Source organism: Dendrobates tinctorius, unplaced genomic scaffold, assembly GCF_039654945.1.
Source record: "Dendrobates tinctorius isolate UK_male_01 unplaced genomic scaffold, ASM3965494v1 ptg000138l, whole genome shotgun sequence".
Taxonomy (NCBI): domain Eukaryota; kingdom Metazoa; phylum Chordata; class Amphibia; order Anura; family Dendrobatidae; genus Dendrobates; species Dendrobates tinctorius.
Window position 1 is genome coordinate 10349092 of NW_027361806.1, and position 22585 is coordinate 10371676.

The window sequence follows — 22585 nt, forward strand, 5'->3', positions numbered from 1 at the left end:
TGTAGCATGCAGTATGTATGTAGCATGCATGTAGTATATATGTAGTATGTATGTAGCATGTAGTATGTATGTAGCATGCATGTAGTATGTATGTAGCATGCATGTAGCATGCATGTAGTATGTATGTAGTATGTATGTAGTATATATGTAGTATGCATGTAGTATGTATGTAGCATGCATGTAGTATATATGTAGTATGTATGTAGCATGTAGTATGTATGTAGCATGCATGTAGTATGTATGTAGTATGTATGTAGCATGCATGTAGCATGTAGTATGTATGTAGCATGCATGTAGTATATATGTAGTATGTATGTAGCATGTAGTATGTATGTAGCATGCATGTAGTATGTATGTAGCAAGCATGTAGCATGCATGTAGTATGTATGTAGTATGTATGTAGTATATATGTAGTATGTATGTAGCATGTAGTATGTATGTAGCATGCATGTAGTATATATGTAGTATGTATGTAGCATGTAGTATGTATGTAGCATGCATGTAGTATGTATGTAGTATGTATGTAGTATATATGTAGTATGTATGTAGCATGTAGTATGTATGTAGCATGCATGTAGTATATATGTAGTATGTATGTAGCATGTAGTATGTATGTAGCATGCATGTAGTATGTATGTAGTATATATGTAGTATGTATGTAGCATGTAGTATGTATGTAGCATGCATGTAGTATGTATGTAGTATGTATGTAGCATGTAGTATATATGTAGCATGCATGTAGTATATATGTAGTATGTATGTAGTATGTATGTAGTATGTATGTAGTATATATGTGTTATGTATGTAGTATGTATGTAATATATATGTGTTATGTATGTAGTATGTATGTAGTATATATGTGGTATGTATGTAGTATGTATGTAGCATGCATGTAGTATATATGTAGTATGTATGTAGCATGTAGTATGTATGTAGCATGCATGTAGTATGTATGTAGTATGTATGTAGTATATATGTAGTATGTATGTAGCATGTAGTATGTATGTAGCATGCATGTAGTATATATGTAGTATGTATGTAGCATGTAGTATGTATGTAGCATGCATGTAGTATGTATGTAGTATGTATGTAGTATATATGTAGTATGTATGTAGCATGTAGTATGTATGTAGCATGCATGTAGTATGTATGTAGTATGTATGTAGCATGTAGTATATATGTAGCATGCATGTAGTGTGTAGTATGTATGTAGTATTTATGTAGTATGTATGTAGTATATATGTGTTATGTATGTAGTATGTATGTAGTATATATGTGTTATGTATGTAGTATGTATGTAGTATGTATGTAGTATATATGTGGTATGTATGTAGTATGTATGTAGCATGCATGTAGTATATATGTAGTATGTATGTAGCATATATGTAGTATGTATGTAGCATGTAGTATATATGTAGTATGCATGTTGCATGCATGTAGTATATATGTAGTATGTATGTTGCATGTAGTATGTATGTAGTATGTATGTTGCATGTAGTATATATGTAGTATGAATGTAGCATGTATGTAGTATGCATGTTGTATGTATGTAGCATGTAATTTTTTTTTTTTTTTTTTTACATTCAACACATTAGCCGGATGATGGGACTACTACTGTCCCATCATTGGCTAATGTGTCAATCACTGTCATGGTAGCAGGCATCGCCAGATGGGACTTGTAGTCCCATCGGACGATGCTTGCACAGACCCCCGGACATCAGCACAGCCCCCCGGCAGGCCGGCACAGCCCCCCGGCAGGCCGGTACAGACCCCCACAGGGTGCACAGACCACCGGCAGGCCGGCACAGCCCCCCAGCAGGCCGGTACAGACCCCCACAGGGTGCACAGACCACCGGCAGGCCGGCACAGCCCCCCGGCAGGCCGGTACAGACCCCGGGCAGTCCACACAGCCCCCCGGCAGGCCGGCAGAGACCCCCGGAAGGCCCGAAATGCCGGCGCATCATGATGCGCACACACCGCGCATCATGATGACGTCAGGCTGTCAATCAACTTTGAACTTCCGATTCCGATGCCGACTTCCGATATTGAAAAAATATCGGAAGTCGGTATCGGAATTCCGATACAGCAAGTATCGGCCGATACCCGATACTTGCGGTATCGGAATGCTCAACACTAGTGATGACGCTTGGGGGTGGATCTTTTCACAGGTGATTGGCATTACTTGTTTGTATGATTATAAAAAGGTGACCAACTGAAATGGGAGGTTCAGCACCCCTTCTGAGGAAGATATCTCATCGAAACGCGCGTCAGGGGGACCCTGGGTGATCCTTTTTCTGGTAACAATTTTCATTAATGTGCCATTATTGGAGCCATGAGGTATATATAATTTTTCACATTTACCCCTCTCCTAATGCATTATATATATATTTTGATTAGCATTTTGCACCATGGGATATTTCCCTTTGGGAGAGGGATTTAATGTGAGAAACCAATGTCATCTAGAGTACTTATGTATGTAGCTTTTTGATGCATGAGATGTATTTCTCACATTTGTCTTCTTCTTATAAAATCAATTAATATTTTTTTTATAACTTTCTATTCATGGATTAGTTTCCTCATAAAAGGAGAATTAAATGTGAGAAACCAGCAATGTCTGAAGATTAATATATGCTATATAAACATTTTTTTCCAACAACATATTTGTGTACATGTAATTTTCATGTGCTCTGTGAGAGATACTTATTATTGTTTGTTGCCAGATTATACATTTATATGTAAAATCGTATTTTACTTCATTTCTGAACAAATGTTTTTTCACCCAGAGGCTGTGTGTTTCACTGTCATTTCATGTATGGTCTGCCGACTCTGTTTTAATCCAAGTTATGTGTCCTAATAAAAATATGATCTTTTATCCTAATTGGAGGACCTTTTCTCTTGTTTGTTGTTATGTAATTTCACGGTCCTCCGTGTTATAATTTTTCATTTGAGAGTGGCTATTTAGTTAAATGTCACTGTCAATCTCTGACAGCAGCATTTAACTCACGCTTACAGGAAGCGCGTCCCTAATTCCGCCCATTGGTGACATGGTTGCGAGTCACCAATGGGTCAGAATGACAATCAGAGGTCTGCAGCAGACCTCTATGGTTGTCACTGCCATGAGCATTTTTGCTACACACAGGCGCTCACCCAACCTGAGAGCAGGAAACGTGGAGACGCTAAGGGTCTCAGAAAATGGCACCATTTTATTTTATTTTTCTTAATACATTTTGGAATTTTTTCTCACCACTTAAATAAAAAAGAACTTAGCCATGTTTGGTGTCCATGAACTCGTAATGACCTGGAGAATCATAATGGCAGGTCAGTGTTAGCATTTGGTGAACATGGTAAAACAAACAAACAACAAAACAGTTGTGGAATTGCACTTTGTTTTGCAATTTCACCTCACTTGGACTTTTTTTTTTCCTGTTTTCCAGTACATGATATGTTAAAACCAATGCTGTCGTTCAAAAGCACAACTCGTCCCGCAAAAAACAAGCCCTCACATGGCCATATTGATGGAAAAATAAAAAAATGTTATGGCTCTGGGAAGAAGGGGAGCAAAAAACGAAAATACCTCTGGTCATTAAGGGGTTAAATGAGAGGGACCATTTACGCTACATCATCTAATACTCCGGTCACATCCAGAGCTGCAGTTACTATTGATGTCTTCTACTCAATCTCAGGCTGCATTATTCCCCTTGTGCTCCCTGCTGGTTCATCAGCCTGTTCTGCTGATGTGTATTGTGGAGCTGTGATGTCAGGATCAGGACACACTAAGGTTAGGCGCGCTGCTGAATTTAGCTGTGAAATGCGGAGAATTAAATTGGTCAAGAAGGTGCATTTTGTGGACCTGAAAATCATACAATATAGATTGTGTCTGGAGATGGGGGGAGCAGCAGCTATGCTGGGACTGGAAATTTATGGACTAGAATCATGGCAACTAGGGGGCGCTGTGGATCTATCTTGTGCCATGAAATCATTCTAACCTCTTTTGCTTTTCCAAGCTGCAAACCGATGAGCAGAGTCTTCAATTATGAATAAACTTATGGTCGACCTGCTGCATTGCTTAGAATTAAGTAAACACCGCCGTCCTTTATACCGAATGACCGCGTCTAATTGTTTCATGCGCTGTTGATTGGACATGAAGAATTTCCCGGGTTTCTGCAGCGACAGCTCAGTAAATTTGTGTGCAGACGGTGTTACCGGACCCGTCCATCCTATCAGACAGGGTATAGTTACACGGAGCACTTAGTGGGGAACTAATATCACAATATTTCACCTGCGCCGTATTATCTGCATGTGAAATGTAGGCGAAAATATGCGCTGAAGGGCAAAGTCCTTAGAGGGTCAGTCCCATGCCGCATTTCCCCCTCCAAAAACTCAAACACATTCCAAATAATTGCCCCCCAAAAAAAGAAAAGGTGCATTTTATAGGGAAGGTTTCCTGCACGATCACTAAGGGCTCCCAATATGATGGAACAATTTTGCAAACCTGCATGTTGGCCCCCGCTGCTACATGTGACCGAAACCACAAGGGTTAAAAAGAAATACTGGTCAATCAACTAAGCGCTGAGGAAACGACCAAGACGACACTTCGGGACAAAAAACGGACACATGTCCTGAAGCTTCTGCCTCTTGGAAAACTCAGCAGGTTCGCCCCAAGTTTGAAACATGTGTGCCCACAACCGTCATCCTGTGCCCATACCCTTCATAGTGTACTCATACCGTCATCATATGCCCATACCCTTCATAGTGTACTCATACCCGTCATCATGTGCCCATACCCATCATCATGTGCCCATACCGGTCATCGTGTGCCCATACCCGTCACAGTGTACTCATACCATCATCATGTGCCCATACCCATCATCGTGTGCCCATACCCGTCATCATGTACCCATACCCGTCACAGTGTACTCATACCCATCATCATGTGCCCATACCGGTCATCGTGTGCCCATACCCGTCACAGTGTACTCATACCCATCATGTGCCCATACCCGTCATCGTGTGCCCATACCTGTCATCATGTGCCCATACCCGTCATCGTGTGCCCATACCCGTCATCGTGTACCCATACCCGTCATCGTGTACCCATACCAGTCAGTGTACTCATACCCATCATCATGTGCCCATACCTGTCATCGTGTACCCATACCTGTCATCGTGTACCCATACCCGTCACAGTGTACTCATACCCATCATCATGTGCCCATACCCGTCATCGTGTACCCATACCTGTCATCGTGTGCCCATACCTGTCATCGTGTACCCATACCTGTCATCGTGTACCCATACCCGTCACATTGTACTCATACCCATCATCATGTGCCCATACCGGTCATCGTGTACCCATACCTGTCATCATGTGCCCATACCCATCATCGTGTACCCATACCTGTCATCGTGTACCCATACCCGTCATCGTGTGCCCATACCTGTCATCATGTGCCCATACCCGTCATCGTGTACCCATACCCGTCATCGTGTACCCATACCCATCATCGTGTGCCCATACCCGTCATCGTGTACCCATACCTGTCATCGTGTACCCATACCCATCATCGTGTGCCCATACCCGTCATCGTGTACCCATACCTGTCACAGTGTACTCATACCCATCATCATGTGCCCATACCCGTCATCGTGTACCCATACCTGGCATCGTGTACCCATACCCGTCACAGTGTACTCATACCCATCATCATGTGCCCATACCCATCATCGTGTACCCATACCTGTCATCGTGTACCCATACCCGTCACAGTGTACTCATACCCATCATCATGTGCCCATACCTGTCATCGTGTACCCATAACTGTCATCATGGTCATCATACCTGTCATCATAGTGTGCCCATACCTGTCATTGTGTGCCCACACTCATCTTCATGTGCCCATACCCGTCGTCATGAGCTGAAACTTGTTGTGTACCCACCAGTCATCCTGTGCTCACACCCATCGTTGTGTGCTTGTACCTATCGCTGAGTGCAAATACCAGTTGTATAAACATATCTCCCTCGTCATATACCCAAAACTGTTGTCATGTACCCATACCTGTGGTTGTGTGCCCATACTCATTGTTGTATGACTATATCTGTTGTCGTGTACCCATACCCATCGTCATGTACCCATACCCATCATTGTATGCTCAAACCAGTCGTGTGCGCAAACCCATCGTAGTGTGCCCATATCTGTCATCGTATGCCCATTGTCATGTGACGTGCCCATATCCATCGTCGTGTGCCTATACCCATCGTGTGGCCTTATCCATGGTCGTGTGCCCATACCCGTCATTGTGTGTCCATACATCGTGGGTTTGGCCTTTTTCAATCATACTATGAATAATGAAGAGTTCTGCACCCACCTAACCTGATTGACTTCTCAATGTACCTCCTCCCTGCTGTATCTCACCCTACCTAGCATGACTGCCAGGCTCCTCAGTGTCCCTCCTCCCTGCTATAGCTCCACTCTCCTAACCTGATTGACAACTCCTCAATGTACTTCCTCCCTGCTATATCTCCACCCACCTAACCTGATTGACAATTCCTCATTGTAACTCCTCCCTTCTAGATCTCCACCCACTTATCCTGACTGCTAGCTCCTCAGTGTCCCTTCTGCCTGCTGTTGCTGAGATCTCACACTGCTCAGTACAAGCTGCAATTGTCACTCAGGCTGCGTGGGGGGTGACTGAATACACTAGGACTCATGAGATATTTCCTTCTATAGCTGGACTGCTCATCGTTATACAGCTATTCTAACATGCATTTTCAAGATAAGCACACCAGCCTCATCAGGGCAAATAGATCTATATAATAATTTATACAGTGTGCACTGACAAATTTGGTGGCAGATTTGCTTTAAGACAGTGCAGTCCAAAGGAGAATGTCCCCGGGAGCTGTGCTCTCCTTTCTATAGCAATAGTACGGTTTGCCTATACGGTCTAAGGGGTAACATCCCTCCTTGTGAAGATCCCAGTGTAAATAGACTTATAGGCCATGGGAGAGGCAATTACCCTGCAACAAGTCTGTAAATAGAGTAACTAGTTTGGCTTTTCTTCTAAGTCATGTGGCAAAGCTCGTGGGACACTATTTACTTTTAGGATTTATACATCCAGTAAGTGGCGCTAGAGTTCAAGTTCTCTTCCTCCATGACGAGGCAATTGGCCTATATGGTCTACACACACTTGTATGGATAAGTATGTACTGTATGTGCACATGTGCGTGTGACTGTGCACGTGTTTGTCTTCACGTATAACATCTGTGTGTGTGTGTATGGATGTGAGCTTCTACATGTATTTGTGTATGTATGCAATAATATATATATATACACACACATTGTGCTTCTATGTGCATTCCTGTATGCATATGACCGTGTACATATGTCTCTATAACTGTATGTGTGCACGTGTATGTACTGTATTTGCCTATGCTAGTGTTTCGCTGTGTATGGCTGTGTGCATGTATATATCTATGTGTATCTATAGGTATATGCACATGATGTGCTTTCTGTATATGTCTGTATATATTTGACTGGGTACACGTGTGTTTATAAATGTATATGTGTATGGGTATTTATTGTATATGCCTGTGTGTTTCTGTGTGCATGTACTGTATGTGTGTATGCTTATGACTCTGTGCATTAATGACTGTGTGCATTAAAAGGCTATGTTTTCCATGCATGTACATGACTGTGTGCATGTATGTTTATGTTACAGTTACATAGGTTGAAAAAAGACCACAGTCGATCAAGTTCAGCCTTTATCCACCAATTGTACATTTTGTCACTTAATTTTCTATAACCTCCAATGTTATTTGTACTGAGGAAATCATCCGGCACTTGTATAGAAGTTGTCATAGTGTCCGGCATTCCACAGTCTGACTGCTCTAACTGTAAAGAACCCTTTCCTATTCTTCTACCCACCCCCTCCCTGGTCCTTAGTATGGTCATTAAAAGGAATGAGTCATGTGCCAGTCTATGTCCATATGCAGATATATGCACATGGTATGTTTTCCGTGCATGTACAGTATATGTCTGTGTGCTTGTAGGAGCCGAGTTTGTGACCTTTGCTCCTACAGCTTTGTGGACCCCCTCCATGATTTTCTAGGGGCCTGTGATTACTTGCTGCATCTCCTCTACATTAGTATCATTCAGTTCTGTCATTATCACTTAAGTGTTATTTACGTTGATGGCTACAATGTAAAATATCCAAATATTGAGTGAAACATTTCCATCACTGTCCCGTAATCACACGATCAGTGAGGACCTAGAAATGATGGCCGGTGATGGCTGGTGGGAGTGACATGATGGTGGGTGGGAGTGACATGATGGTGGGTGGGAGTGAAATGATGGCCGGTGGGAGTGACATAATGGTCGGTGGGAGTGAAAAGATGGCCGGTGGGAGTGACATGATGGCCGGTGGGAGTGACATGATGGCTGGTAGGAGTGACATGATGGCCGGTGGGAGTGACATGATGGCCGGTGGGAGTGAAATGATGGCCGGTGGGAGTGACATGATGGTCGGTGGGAGTGATATGATGGTTGGTGGGAGTGACATAATGGTCGGTGGGAGTGAAAAGATGGCCGGTGGGAGTGACATGATGGCCGGTGGGAGTGACATGATGGCCGGTGGGAGTGAAATGATGGTTGGTGGGAGTGACATAATGGCCAGTGGGAGTGAAATGATGGCTGGTGGGAGTGAAATGATGGCTGGTGGGAGTGAAATGATGGCCAGTGGGAGTGACATGATGGCCGGTGGGAGTGACATGATGGTCGGTGGGAGTGATATGATGGTTGGTGGGAGTGACATTATGGTCGGTGGGAGTGAAAAGATGGCCAGTGGGAGTGACATGATGGCCGGTGGGAGTGACATGATGGCCGGTGGGAGTGAAATGATGGTTGGAGGGAGTGACATAATGGCCAGTGGGAGTGAAATGATGGCTGGTGGGAGTGAAATGATGGCTGGTGGGAGTGAAATGATGGTTGGTGGGAGTGACATGATGGCCGGTGGGAGTGACATGATGGCCGGTGGGAGTGACATGATGGCCGGTGGGAGTGACATGATGGCCGGTGGGAGTGACATGATGGCCGGTGGGAGTGACATGATGGCCGGTGGGAGTGACATGATGGCCGGTGGGAGTGACATGATGGTTGGTGGGAGTGACATGATGGCCGGTGGGAGTGAAATGATGGCCGGTGGGAGTGACATGATGGTTGGTGGGAGTGAAATGATGGCCGGTGGGAGTGAAATGATGGCCGGTGGGAGTGACATGATGGCTGGTGGGAGTGAAATGATGGCCGGTGGGAGTGAAATGATGGCGGGTGGGAGTGACATAATGACCGGTGGGAGTGAAATGATGGCTGGTGGGAGTGAAATAATGGCCGGTGGAAGTGACATGATGGCCGGTGGGAGTGAAATGATGCATGGTGGGAGTAAAATGACGGCCGGTGGGAGTGACATAATGGCCAGTGGGAGTGACATGATGGCTGGTGTGAGTGACATGATGGCTGGTGTGAGTGAAATGATTGCCAGTGGGAGTGAAATGATGGCCGGTGGGAGAGAAATGATTGCCAGCGGGAGTGACAAAATGGCTGGTGGGAGTGAAATGATGGCCGGTGGGAGTGACATGATGGCCGGTGGGAGTGACATGATGGACGGTGGGAGTGACATGACATGATGGCTGGTGGGAGTGACATGATGGCCGGTGGGAGTGACATGATGGCCGGTGGGAGTGACATGGTGGCCGGTGGGAGTGACATGACATGATGGCCGGTGGGAGTGACATGGTGGCCGGTGGGAGTGACATGGTGGCCGGTGGGAGTGACATGACATGGTGGCCGGTGGGAGTGACATGATGGCCGGTGGGAGTGACATGATGACTAGTGGGAGACACATCCTCATTTCGTCAGTGGACAGGATGATAGTGATTGCCATAACAAATGTAAATAGCAAAAAGTTTCTGACTACTGTAGCACATAAATGCAATGATGAGAACGCCACCGACTCGCTAGATCATTGATCGCTGCTTGCTTAGAAATACATCAATGGGCCCCAGCCTGCTTCACTCTGATTAGGGCCCCTTCTCCTCCAGGTCCAGGATATTACATTATCCAGTCTATCTGTTTATACAAATCGGATTATTACGTCGTGTTCATTGGCCACAGGTGGAGGATCGATATTGAAGCGTCTGCTGAAAGGTTATTCATAGATTTTCCTCTTTCCCCGGTAATTTGTCCGAGCTCCGGGGGCCCCCCAGGGATGATTTACTCCTGTGTCCTATATGTCAAGTCTCCTTGACTTGCTGCAAGTCATCTCTAATTATTACTACCAAATCCTGCTGATAACATCAAAGGCTACAATGTAACAAGAAAACAAACAACAATCAACAGAAGGTCTCCGGCTTAAAGGGACCTCGAGCCTCAAATGCGTAACTGTCTGAACCTGAATCCTGGACATTTCCCACTCAGTATAAGCAAAATCATTAGAACAGAAAACATAATAATAATAATCTTTATATAGCGCTAACAAATTCCACGGCGCTTTACAGTTTGCACACATTATCATCACTGTCCCCGATGGGGCTCACAATCTAAATTCCCTATCAGTATGTCTTTGGAATGTTGGAGGAAACCCACGCAAACACGGGGAGAACATGCAAACTCCTTGCAGATGTTGTCTTTGGTGGGATCTGAACCAAGGACTCCAGCGCTACAAGGCTGCAGTGCTATCCACTGAGCCACCATGCTGCCCACACAGAGCCATCGTGCTGCCCACAAAACATATTAATAATCCGTCAGACCCTATAACTAGTGGTGAAGGCTTCTACAGTAGCACAGGACACTCCAACAATTAATGAAAACACAAAAGAGAGAGCAAAAATTGTAGCAGATAAAAAGATATCAAAGATTGTTGAAAAAACATGCATAACATGAAAACAACAAAAGTCAAACTTCAGACAAAGAGGATAGATGAATGCACAGGCGTGAAGCAGAAGGTCCACATTTATTTTAGTGCATGGGAAGACCAAAAAACTAGTAACAGATTACATAAAGTGCCAGTGCCAGTGAAGTTAATGCTCCCATAAATGTGCATGTTTCCATACAGATACCATCACTAAATGTCTCAAATATAAATAAATAAATAAATAAATAAGGTAGTGCAAAAAAAGTAACTAGTATTTAATAAATACATAAGTGAGGTGATCAACATTGGAAAGGTGTGTATCATTAGCAAAGTGAATAGATGTATATTGCTTTATTAGGACCGAGTGCTGTCAGCCCCAACGCGCATTTTGCATGGGCTTCCTCGGGGGGGCTGACAGCACTTGGCCCTAAGTGAAGACTATGGGTATGAGCACACTATAGTATTATATATGTTGATTTTGTTCCCTTAAAGCAATATACATCTATTTACTTTGCTAATAATATATACCTCTCCAATGTTGTTCCCTCACTTATGTCTCTCAATACTAGTTACTTTTTTTGCCCTTCCTTATTTATTTACATTTTAGACATTTAGTGATGGTATCTGCATGGAGACATGCACACTTATGGGAGCATTAACTTCATAGGCACTGGAACTTTATGTAATCTGTTACTAATTTTTTTGGGTCTTCCCATCCACTAAAATAAACGTGGACCACCTTCTTTACGCTTTGTGTATTCAACTATCCACTTTTTCTGAAATGTGATTGTTGTTACCCTTGTTTTCATGTTATACATGTTTTTCCAATAAACTTTGATATCTTTTTAACTGTGACAACTTTTGCTCTATTTCTCTTTTGTGTTTTAATTTCCCGCTCAGTAGTAGGGCCGTGTATAGCCCATGTACACATCATCGGGGGCCCCGGCCGAGCATTGCAGAGATTCTTGTGCTCCTGTGTTCTGTATGACACCGACGGCCGGTGGGGATCCATAGTGCCGGACACTTGGACATTGTATGGGGGGTCTTACTTGATACTTGTGACATCAATCTCCCCTGATTGTACAGGTTAGCTACCAGATCTGCAGACGGATGTGGGCTCATTACCGGACGCAGACGCCCCTGTGATTTTGGGTTGGTGCTCGCTTCCGGACCCCCCACAGTTGTTATCTTCCACCATGTCTCAATGATGTAAGTAAATGTTTATGTTTCCATATATTTCTCTAAGGAATGAGAATATCTGGGCAGCGATCCAGAGGTGATCGCACATGGTCATCTGGTCTTTAAATGTCCTTCGTTCCTCCTAGTGACCTCGTAACTCTAGAGTTAAAGGACCCACATACTGATGACCTCATCAATATGAGATTGATGTCCCCACCAATCAATTGGTATCTGCAGAACCCAACAGCACCTACTAAACAAAGCCTGGAGCTGTGGTTTTCCTGCTCCGTTGTTGCTTATCGTTGGGTGTCCCCAGTGTTGGACCCCCCCCCCAATCTCATAGTCATCAATACGTTATTTCAGGACAACCCCTTTAAATACGACCTGTCTTCTTCCCCCGACCTGTGTGTTAGTAAATATTTGCATTCTCCATTAAATACAATTTCTGGAGCATTTTTTTTTCTTACCTCTTTGTTTTGTGACGTTCCTCTGTTATTCCTCCTGGAAATATATGAATGAATTGACAACTGGGTGTCACCGCTTGCAGTGTGAATGGGGTGTTTATCTCTACCCATCTTTTACTGTCAGCCCTGTTGGATGGGGTCAGGGTGTGTAAAAACTTGTGGACCCCAACACCCACTTGTCCATTTATTTCTACATTGCAAGGAGGAATAACAGAGGGACTAAATCTGAAGAAACTACAGGGTTCTAGGAAAAGTTGAAACAGTTTCCAAAACAGACATGTTAAGAAAAGTGGCATGTCCTCTTTAAGAAGGAACCTCCATTGGGGAATAAGCAGACATGACGGGCTTCATTATAGGGTTAATGTACGGATGACATCCACATGTATCTCCTGTAAGAAGTATCACCCACAGACCTGACAGCATGTGCTGCAGAGAATGGAGAGAATCACATTGTATGTGGCATGGTGATACAAGTTTCCTCTAGTGCTGCCCATCCTTCTAGACTTTACCCAAAGTTTTCTGCTGCCACAAGGACCGTTCCCAGCAGGGTCTATGCAGTCAGACCAATTTTCCCACTATATCCCATTACTGTGTGTTTCCAAAATAGACAAGGGCCTTTTGTCACCTGATGGCAGAGCAACGGGATTGTAAGAAAGGGGTCCAAACATAGGAGCAATGGCTGGGTGGAGCTGGGTGGGATATTTCATAAAGGCATCACCTGGAGTCGCCGGGGTCTACAAGACAAATCAACAGGGAGAAGATTCGGTTACAAGGATCATAAGACGTCTATAGAGGAACAGAATCAGCGAACATTATATACAGCGTTACATCCACAGCAAACGTCCTTTAATCGTAGCTGCAATACCACACACCACCATTCGGCGACCTGTGGCGCTGTTTTTTTTCTTTCAGGTGGGAGAAATCACCCACACATTTGATCTATTCAATCATTTAGAAGGTGTGATCTTCCTGCAGATTATTTATTGTAGATGCCGAATTAAAGGAATTGTACTGTAAATGCTACACATTTATTATATATATCTTTAAAGGGGTTATCCAGGATTTAGAGCTTTTTTTTCTGTTGGGCCAAGAACTTACCGACAGGTAGTTGCCCGATGCCGATCTCTACCGGCTCAGGCGTCGAGTCCCCTGCTTCTTCTGACCTTGTGTAAACAGAGCAGCTCTTTCTCTTACACTCTGCTCTGTCGACACAGCATCAGTGCAGATGTCATGCTGATTGACAGCCGGCTGCTCGCAGTTAGGCAGCAGGGAACTGACAGTCAATGTGCATGACATCGGCAGTGACGCTCCATTGACAAAGCAGAGTGGATGAGGAGGAGCTGCTCTGTTAAATTTCCCGCAGGAGCGACCAGTGACTGCTCTGAACTGGGACAGATCATCACAGGGACTTACTAACTACCTGCAAGTAAGTTTTTAGCCTAATAGGAAAAAAGAACCTAAGTCCCAGAATACCCCTTTAAGGCATGACAGACATATACAGCTGTAGCCAAGATTTTTTAACCCTCACTGCAAATTAGATATTAATTCAATTTACAAACTTTCTGTTGCTATAAACCAATGACATAAGAACAATGCAAATATATTACAACAAACAAATGATTTCTCCAAATTCACCACAAAATCTCAATTTTACCGAGTACTGCAGCCTCCAAATTATTCACCCGTTCATAACAAGTATCTTTATTACTTAGTACAGCCCTTGTTATGACCTGCTAGATCTCTGGCTGTTATGACCTGCTAGATTTTTGGTTGTTATGACCTGCTAGATCTCTGGCTGTTATGACCTGCTAGATCTCTGGCTGTTATGACCTGCTAGATGCTAGATCTCAGGCTGTTATGACCTGCTACATCTCTGGCTGCTATGACCTTCTACATCTCTGGCTGCTATGACCTGCTACATCTCTTGCTGTTATGACCTGTTACATCTCTGGCTGTTATGACCTGCTACATCTCTGGCTGTTATGACCTGCTACATCTCTGGCTGTTATGACCTGCTACATCTCTGGCTGTTATGACCTGCTACATCTCTGGCTGTTATGACCTGCTACATCTCTGGCTGTTACGACCTGCTACATCTCTGGCTGCTACGACCTGCTACATCTCTGGCTGCTACGACCTGCTACATCTCTGGCTGCTATGACCTGCTAGATCTCTGGCTGCTACGACCTGCTAGATCTCTGGCTGCTACGACCTGCTAGATCTCTGGCTGCTACGACCTGCTAGATCTCTGGCTGTTACGACCTGCTAGATCTTTGGCTGTTACGACCTGCTACATCTCTGGCTGTTACGACCTGCTACATCTCTGGCTGTTGTGAGTTCATTCTCTGGTTCACCAGTTGTGAGTTCCCCTTCTGGACTTCCTCTGGTGGTGACGGGAGGTGGTGCGGCTGGTTTCTCCATCTGCCACCTGAGAATGAGGATGACGATTGGATCTCAGGATTCTCAGATTGGATTTAAGACAGCCGACGCCCTATTCAGTTGCTGGTGATTCCTTCTGGCTTGTCAGCTCTTGGTTTTCAACTCTGTTCCTGTCATCTAAAGCTAAGTTTTTCTGCTAATGTTCACACTTGATTTTGTTGGTCTATTCAGTTTTTTGTGTGGTCTGTCAGCCCCGGCTGGGGGCTGAGCTGAATTTCCACTCTTATTTATCAGTATTTTGCCAATTGGCTTTTTGTCCCTTACTAGTTTGGTCTCTTTTTGCTCTGTCTCAGAATATTTCAGAGTGCTGATATAGTGGGAGAAGTCTAGTGACTTCAGGGTAAATCTTGCTATCAGAAGTGTTGGACATTATTTTTGTAGGGATTTTTGCAGGTTGCAGACAGTGTATTCCCTTTCCTTTCCTGTCTAGTTAGTTTTGGCCCCATCATTTGCTCAGCCTAATTTCCTGCCTGTGTTTGTGCCTTCATCTTGTTTCATCGTCAATACATGTGTGGGAGCTGTCTATTCCTTTGGGGTCTACTCTGGGGCAGTTAGTTTTCCCTTTTCTTGCTTTAGGCTTATGTAGTCCTCCGGCCGTGACGAGGCGTCTAGGTTCATCGTAGGCACGCTCCACGGCTACTGCTAGTTGTGTGGTAAGATCAGGGATCTGCAATCTGCATAGTTACCAACCACTCCGGTTTTCTGTGGCTTAGCTTGTTTTGCCTTTTTCTCCTCGGTGACCCATTCATAACATCTGGCTGTTACAACCTGCTAGATCTCTGGCTGTTATGACCTGCTACATCTCTGGCTGTTATGACCTGCTACATCTCTGGCTGTTATGACCTTCTCGATCTCTGACTGCTATTACCTGCTAAATCTCTGGCTGTTATGAGTTGCTAGATCTCTGGCCGTTATGACCTTCTCGATCTCTGACTGCTATTACCTGCTAGATCTCTGGCTGTTATGACCTGCTACCCTTCTCGTTTTTAAGACCTGCTGCAGATGTGATATATAGCCAGACAGCAACTTCTGGCCACGTTTCTGAAAAATCTTAGCCTTGTTAAACGTACCTCAAAGAGCGTGGGGCATAAGTAAATGTTACCAAGTATGCATTTATTGGAGATTTACGGGCATTTCTGGACTAGGCTTAAAAGAATCAAATTTTGGGACATATATGCACTTTCTGGTGCTGCCAAATACAGGTTTCATAATAATACAGTTGGTGCAGTGAATGTGTATTTTCTGTATGTAGATTATATCTTCTCTCTCTTCCTTTGCAGTGATTGTGATCTTTGTGGATTCTCCAAACAAAACAGGTGGAATACAAATTCTGATGGTCCTGGTGATGACCCCACCTATCGCTGCATATACAACATGAACAGTCTTACCCATAATACGGGGCAACATGCAGAGTCCCACAGACCATGCTCCCCAATGCAGGTTTCACATATTCTCAATTGCTTCCTCAGGGGACGCAGTGCTCTATAGTGATAGACGCCCCCTGAGAAAGTGATTGGCAACATGCGAAACATACGTTAGGGAGCATGGTCGGTAGGAGCCTGCATGTTGCACCGTACTGTGGGTAAGACAGCTTTAATGCCATCTACTGTAGAATATATACAATACATATTTTTTTTTAGCTAAAAACTGCTTTTGCCTTTTTTGCTCGATTTACAGTTGCTAACGGTCCCTACTATAAATCCCACAGAGGTCGCTTCCGTGTTGGATTTCCCTAGATCTCGATTTTACTATGTACCTAGTTTTTTGATTTTTCTAATTAGTTGCATAAAAAAAGCTGTGATGGGAAAGCCTCATCAGAAAATTACATGTTACTCAAATCAGGTTTTATTATTCTTTTTTTTTTCCTTTTTTTTAATGTCATGTCAATACTTACATTAAAATGTATTAAAATATTGCAGTTTTCACATTGGCCACTAGAGAAGAAGGATACGTCTTTCCATTTTCTGTATCTCATTTGTTGGCTTTACCGTATAGACTAAGACATGCCGAGCAGAGCCATCTCATTATTAAAGGGGTGGGAAGTTAATACGACTTTATTATACTGCTGAAAACCCTAGATGAGGAAGGATACACACAGACAAGTCTCTGTATGCTGCTCCCTGCTCGGTGGGAGAAGAGCTGAACCTTATCACTATGTATGCGGCCATGAAGACAATACAGGTGACACTCTAATATGAGAATATGACAACCTCTTGGATAAACAAAGAGTGGACAATAAGTGATTTGGAGCTGATAAATAGGTGGGATTTGGCCCATGAATTGTGCATTGTCGAGGGCCCCAAGTTCGTTAATGCAGACCACTAACCTGCCATATAACTATTGGCTTATATATTATACACGCGGCAGATTTCCTGCCCAAAATAAGCGTTTTTCGGGGATGTAACGAGTCATGTAAAGGTCCTCTTCTCTTCTCTGGCCATTGATGTTAACTCCATGGAGATGAACCATAGGTAATACAATCATATGGTCCCCATACAGTTTGCATATTGTCTGCAGCACGTTCCTGCGGGAAAATGTGCTGCGAGCAAGAGACCATCAATGATTGGCTGATGGCAGACCAAGAATTCTCTGTTCAGCCGACAATCGACCTTCTCTCAGTTCACTTAGGAGAAAATGACAATCTTCTATTTGGTAAATACAGATCCACACTATGGAGAGAAGTATGTGCCCCCTCCACATTCCCATCCAGGAGCTTTCCTCACCTCCCATCCTACATCCATGGACATTAATATGGAGTCGCCCTCTGCAGATATAACATCTCCTGCTCTTCCAAGAAGGTTTTCTACAAGATTTTGGAGGAGTCTGTGGGACATTTTGCCCCTTCATCCAGAAGAGCATTTGTGAGGTCGGACCCTGATGTTGGGGTCTGTGCGGCCGCTCATGTTCTCCCCTCCGTGTCTGTATGGACTTTGTGCACAGGGCACAGTCTCAGGGGACAGAAAAGGGTCTTCTCAAAATGTTCCCACAAAGCTGCAATTGTCCAGAATACCTTGTGCTGAAAATTAAGATTTCCCTTCACTGGAGCTGAGGGTTCAAGGCTGAACCCTGATAACAAGCCCATATTATTGTCCTCCTCCACCATCTATACAGCGGGCACAGTGCAGTCAGGGGGTAAAGTCCTCCTGGAATCACCAAACCCAGACTCGTCCATCAGACGCAGATAGAGAAGTGTGACCCATCACTGCACAGAACACGTCTCCTCCAGAGTCTAGCGGTGACGGCATTACACCACTCCATCCGGCTCTCAGCATTGTGCTTGGTGATGTACGGCTGCATGCAGCTGCTCGGCCATGAAGATCCCGTAGGGGGTGCAGTGTTTGTGGTGATACTAATACCATAGGAGGTCTGGACTCTGCAGTTATGGGGTCAGCAGAGCGTTGGTGACTTTTCTGCCCTCTGCCCCCGCTCTGTAACATTACGTTAGTTGAACACTCACAGATAATGGTGGAATATTTAGGCGTAAAGAAAATTCACAAACTGACTTGTGGTTTTCTACTGAGTGCTTTTGGGTGATCCCATCTCTTCTGAGACTGCACCAACCTGATTCACTCTAATAACGTCATCGTCACTAGCGTATTCAGCTAACTAGAGGTCTGTCGCTGGGCCATGTTTGATTTACACTGTTCCAACTCTGCTACATGGTGGTACCAATTGTTTTTTAATATTACTAATTAAAATGTGCTGAGCCAGCTCCTCTACATTAGCACTCTGTGTGTCAGCTCTGCTATGAGTCACTGCCAGATCTACTCTTCTACATCCGCCATCACTGTTCCAGCTCTGCTACATCACCCATCACTGTTCCAGCTGTGCTACATCAGTCATCGCTGTTCTAAGTCTGCTTTATCAATCCACACTGTTCCAGCTCTGCTACATCAGCCATCACTGTTCCAGCTCTGCTACATCAGCCATTGCTGTTCCAGCTCTGCTACATCAGCCATTGCTGTTCCAGCTCTGCTACATCAGCCATTGCTGTTCCAGCTCTACTACATCAGCCATTGCTCTTCCAGCTCTGCTGTATCAATCCTCACTGTTCCAACTTTGCAACATCATTTATCGCTTTTCCATTTCTGCTACACCAGGTGCCCTAAATGTCAGGCTGCCGTCGTCCTCTGCACAATTTCCTATACGTTTCATCTTTGGAATCATCATGGGCATCCATCATCCTTGGGAACTTCACAATAAACAATAGGTACTAACCGGCAATTTCTGGTGTGCTGATCGGCCCAGGGAGAGCAGAGTCCTCCTATCTCAGAGCCTGATCTGAATTCCTTAGTGATTTTATTGGGCTGCACATATACTGGTTGCAGTATATATATATATATATACATACATACACCGTGGGTGTCGGTGTCCTTGAAGTGCTTGTGGCGCAGCTATATGATCCATGATCCCAGTCGTTGCTTTCCCAGTGATTTCATTTAATTATCCATTTCCATCCTGACTAAACAACTGCAGTTAATCAGACAGCTGCCCAAGGCCCTAATTTATCCCCAAGGCTCACATATGCCAAAATGTTTTATTATGGCCAGAAAAGAGCAATAATATTAACCAATTTTCAGTGCACAAATGTCAACACCGGTCTAAAAGTTTCCCAGCGACATATTATATGTGATCCCTGAGGATCGGGGGAGGGGCGCGGATGGTTCGTACTTTTAACCTAAGGATGTGAAAACTTGTCTGTGATAACGTTTGTTTATAATGAGGTGGGAAGGGTTAATTCCGACAGTACCGAGGGCGCCATTATAGGCCTCATAAATGTCTCATAACGGTATAGAGGGGATGCTTGCTTTTTATCAGCAGCCTATGGGATGTGTGGCACTATGGCTGCTATATAACACGTTAGTGGAGGCAACATGACAAGGGTGGTCCACACTACACACCATGCAGGAAAAAAAAAATCTAAAATATGAGCAATGAGCATTAAATAGATCGCAGTAGAAAGTGGGACTTACTGCAATAAATATTTCAACACTAGGTGGAGCCGAGAGTAGTGTACTATATGTGAATAAAAGAGCAGCACACCAAGTGGTCAAGGTAGGTATTGCATATAAAAACATGTAAAAGAGGTTTTCTCCGACGGCAGATGAAAGGGGTTTCCACGACGTTTTTTATGATTTTATAGGAGTATTAAAACAAAAATGAACATATATTCACAGACAGATCCCGTGACAGTCTCCAGGCTTGTTCTTCTAGCAGGGAACATCGCATGAGCACTGCTGCCAATCAGTGGCCAATAATCAGCTGCAGCATTCACATTCCATCTGGACAGTCCCAAAGTACAAAAAACCCCAATTCATCATTTGCATTTTTAAGTTACAATTTGCTTTTGTCCCGTGGGGTTTGTTGCCATTTTTGCATCAAATTCTTCAAAATTGTTCATGGTGGATAATAAATTTAGTGCAAAATCGAAGATGCTCTTTTTTTTTTTTTAACGTCTTTTATCTTTTTTTTGTGCCTTTTTTAGATGTTAGCTTTCAACTGGGCAAAAGTAAAATTCAGTACGTTTTGTACTCCAGTATAGCACTGGAATACAATCGCAGACAAAAAATGTTTCGGCACTTTGAAAAGTCCTAAATGAAGAAATGCGCCAAAACATCTGGATAAGGAAAACCACACACAAAGGAAAAACCAACACTAACGGAACCAAGTAAAGTTAAATCAAAAAAGGCGCAAATTAATAAAGTACAAGCATAAAAGTGACTATTAGAACTAATTTAAAGCCAGAAAAAAAGATGTAAAGACAATGACGATTCAGGGCCAAAATCTGTAAATGTTTTTTTTTCTTTTTTTGCAGCTCAAAATTAATGTGCGCCATTTTAATGGATCATGTGATTTTTTTTTTTTGCTCCAAAAAAAGCATAAAAAAGTTTTTTAAAAAAACCAAAACATTTATGTTGCACAAAATTCATGAACCTACGTGCATTTTAAAGAATTTAGTACAAGAGAAAGTAACAAAAACCGCAAGAAAAATAAGAAAAGTCATTTAAAAAAAAATGCAAATGAGTCAGAGCCTTATTAAATAGGAACGTTGTAGGACTTTTTCATATATGTAGTGATTATGTTTAATTTAGATAAAACCAGAACCCCTCTGTAAAGCAGTTTCTTACACACCTGTCCCAATTATCTTTGGCTCCGCTTCCTTCCACTTGGTCCGCTGCCCTCTGTTGTGCTCCACGTTGGGTTTTGTAAGTTGCCCGGCGTGAATCAATGACATCATCTCCTTAGACCTATTTAAGGCCCAGTGACACACACCTGTGTCTTGGGATTGAGACTCTTGCCCTCTATGGTTGGCTGTCTTTACCTTCTGTGCACACTGTGCTTGGTCGCTTCCATCCCTGCTGCGTTCCTCTTCATCCGTCCTGCTTCTCCTGGGTGTACTGAGTCCTTGCTTCCTATGTGTCTTTCTGATTGCTGCACCAACACCCGGGGTCTGTGAACCCACCCGGACCTGAGGCTTGGAGGACCAGCTGAGTCTTATACAGTTGGCAGAAACTTCAACATCGGACTCTTTCAGAATTCCTTTAAATTTAGGGGGGGTCCCTGCGCCAGACCCTTGTTACAAATCAGAGCGGAGGGCAGCTCTGAAGAACATCACTTTTGGGATGACATAACACAGTCCACATTAGACAGACCGGACACTAATCTTAGTAGGAGCGGTGTAATACTGAATTAGTCCTGTGAGGGCGCTGCAGGAGAATCGAACACTTCCTGCTGGGTTCCGAAAAAGCTGATCGCTGGAGATCTGCACAGCGAGACAGCCAGAGATGACCATTTTTTTGATGAGGCAACTTACTGGGATCATCCTAAGATGATACGGCCATTAATGACACTATATCACTAGCTTTAATATTTTGTTTAAGTATTACAACTTTCTAACAATGTCGCCATGTCCAGCGCCGGACGGTGCGGCCACATTTTTTTTTATCCTTCTGTAACCCCTGATCATCGTAAGGAGATAAGTGATAGAACTCTTTTGTATGTTTTGTGTTTTCTTTCTATTTTCATGATTTTTGCTGTCAATAAATAGAAACATCCGGTGTCTGAAGAAGACCTTCCTGCCCGGGTCACACAGCATCAATCTGCTCCAATGGATAAATGTGTGAATACTTTGTCCCTGTTGGGCATCTTTGGCTGATAACTCTTTCCTTTAGTCATTTTAAAGATTCTGTTGCAAAAATCTCCAGTTAATGCGTTTAAAAGACGGAGCGAAATCTACAACTAGGGAAAATTGAAGCACTTGGATAAGTTCTTAGCCAAAGTAGAAAACAACTGCAAAAAGTTGATCTGATGAACTTATCGGGTCTTTGATTTCACCGGACAGCCCAAAGATTTCAATAAGTAATGTGCAATCCTCCATTTATCCTCTGGGGGCGCTGTAGTGGAATTGAACACCTGTAGTCAGATTTTCCCACAGATCATAGGTGATTGCTGGGAACAGGACTCTGCTATTATTTCACTGGGGAAAACCTTCTAACAATAGGGATTCTCCAAAAAGGAGAAGTAAGACGCCTCCCAAATAGATAAATATGCTGAGTGGGACAAGAACAAGGTTTGACTTTTCTGCAGGAAATGTGTCATCA

At 43.7% G+C, this 22585-nt stretch overlaps 1 protein-coding gene across 12 annotated transcripts in view; it reads right to left on the reverse strand.

Moving 5' to 3' along the window:
- Window positions 1-22585, reverse strand: part of DAB1 (DAB adaptor protein 1) — a 947480-nt gene that overhangs the window by 17225 nt on the left and 907670 nt on the right. For 9 of the 12 annotated variants that reach the window (XM_073544564.1, XM_073544561.1, XM_073544562.1 and 6 more), the window contains one exon: window positions 13171-13279. In XM_073544564.1, the coding sequence (XP_073400665.1) occupies window positions 13171-13279 (109 nt within the window). The remainder of the gene's footprint in view (window positions 1-13170; window positions 13280-22585) is intronic. The other 3 variants (XM_073544566.1, XM_073544572.1, XM_073544570.1) reach the window with 1 other exon arrangement.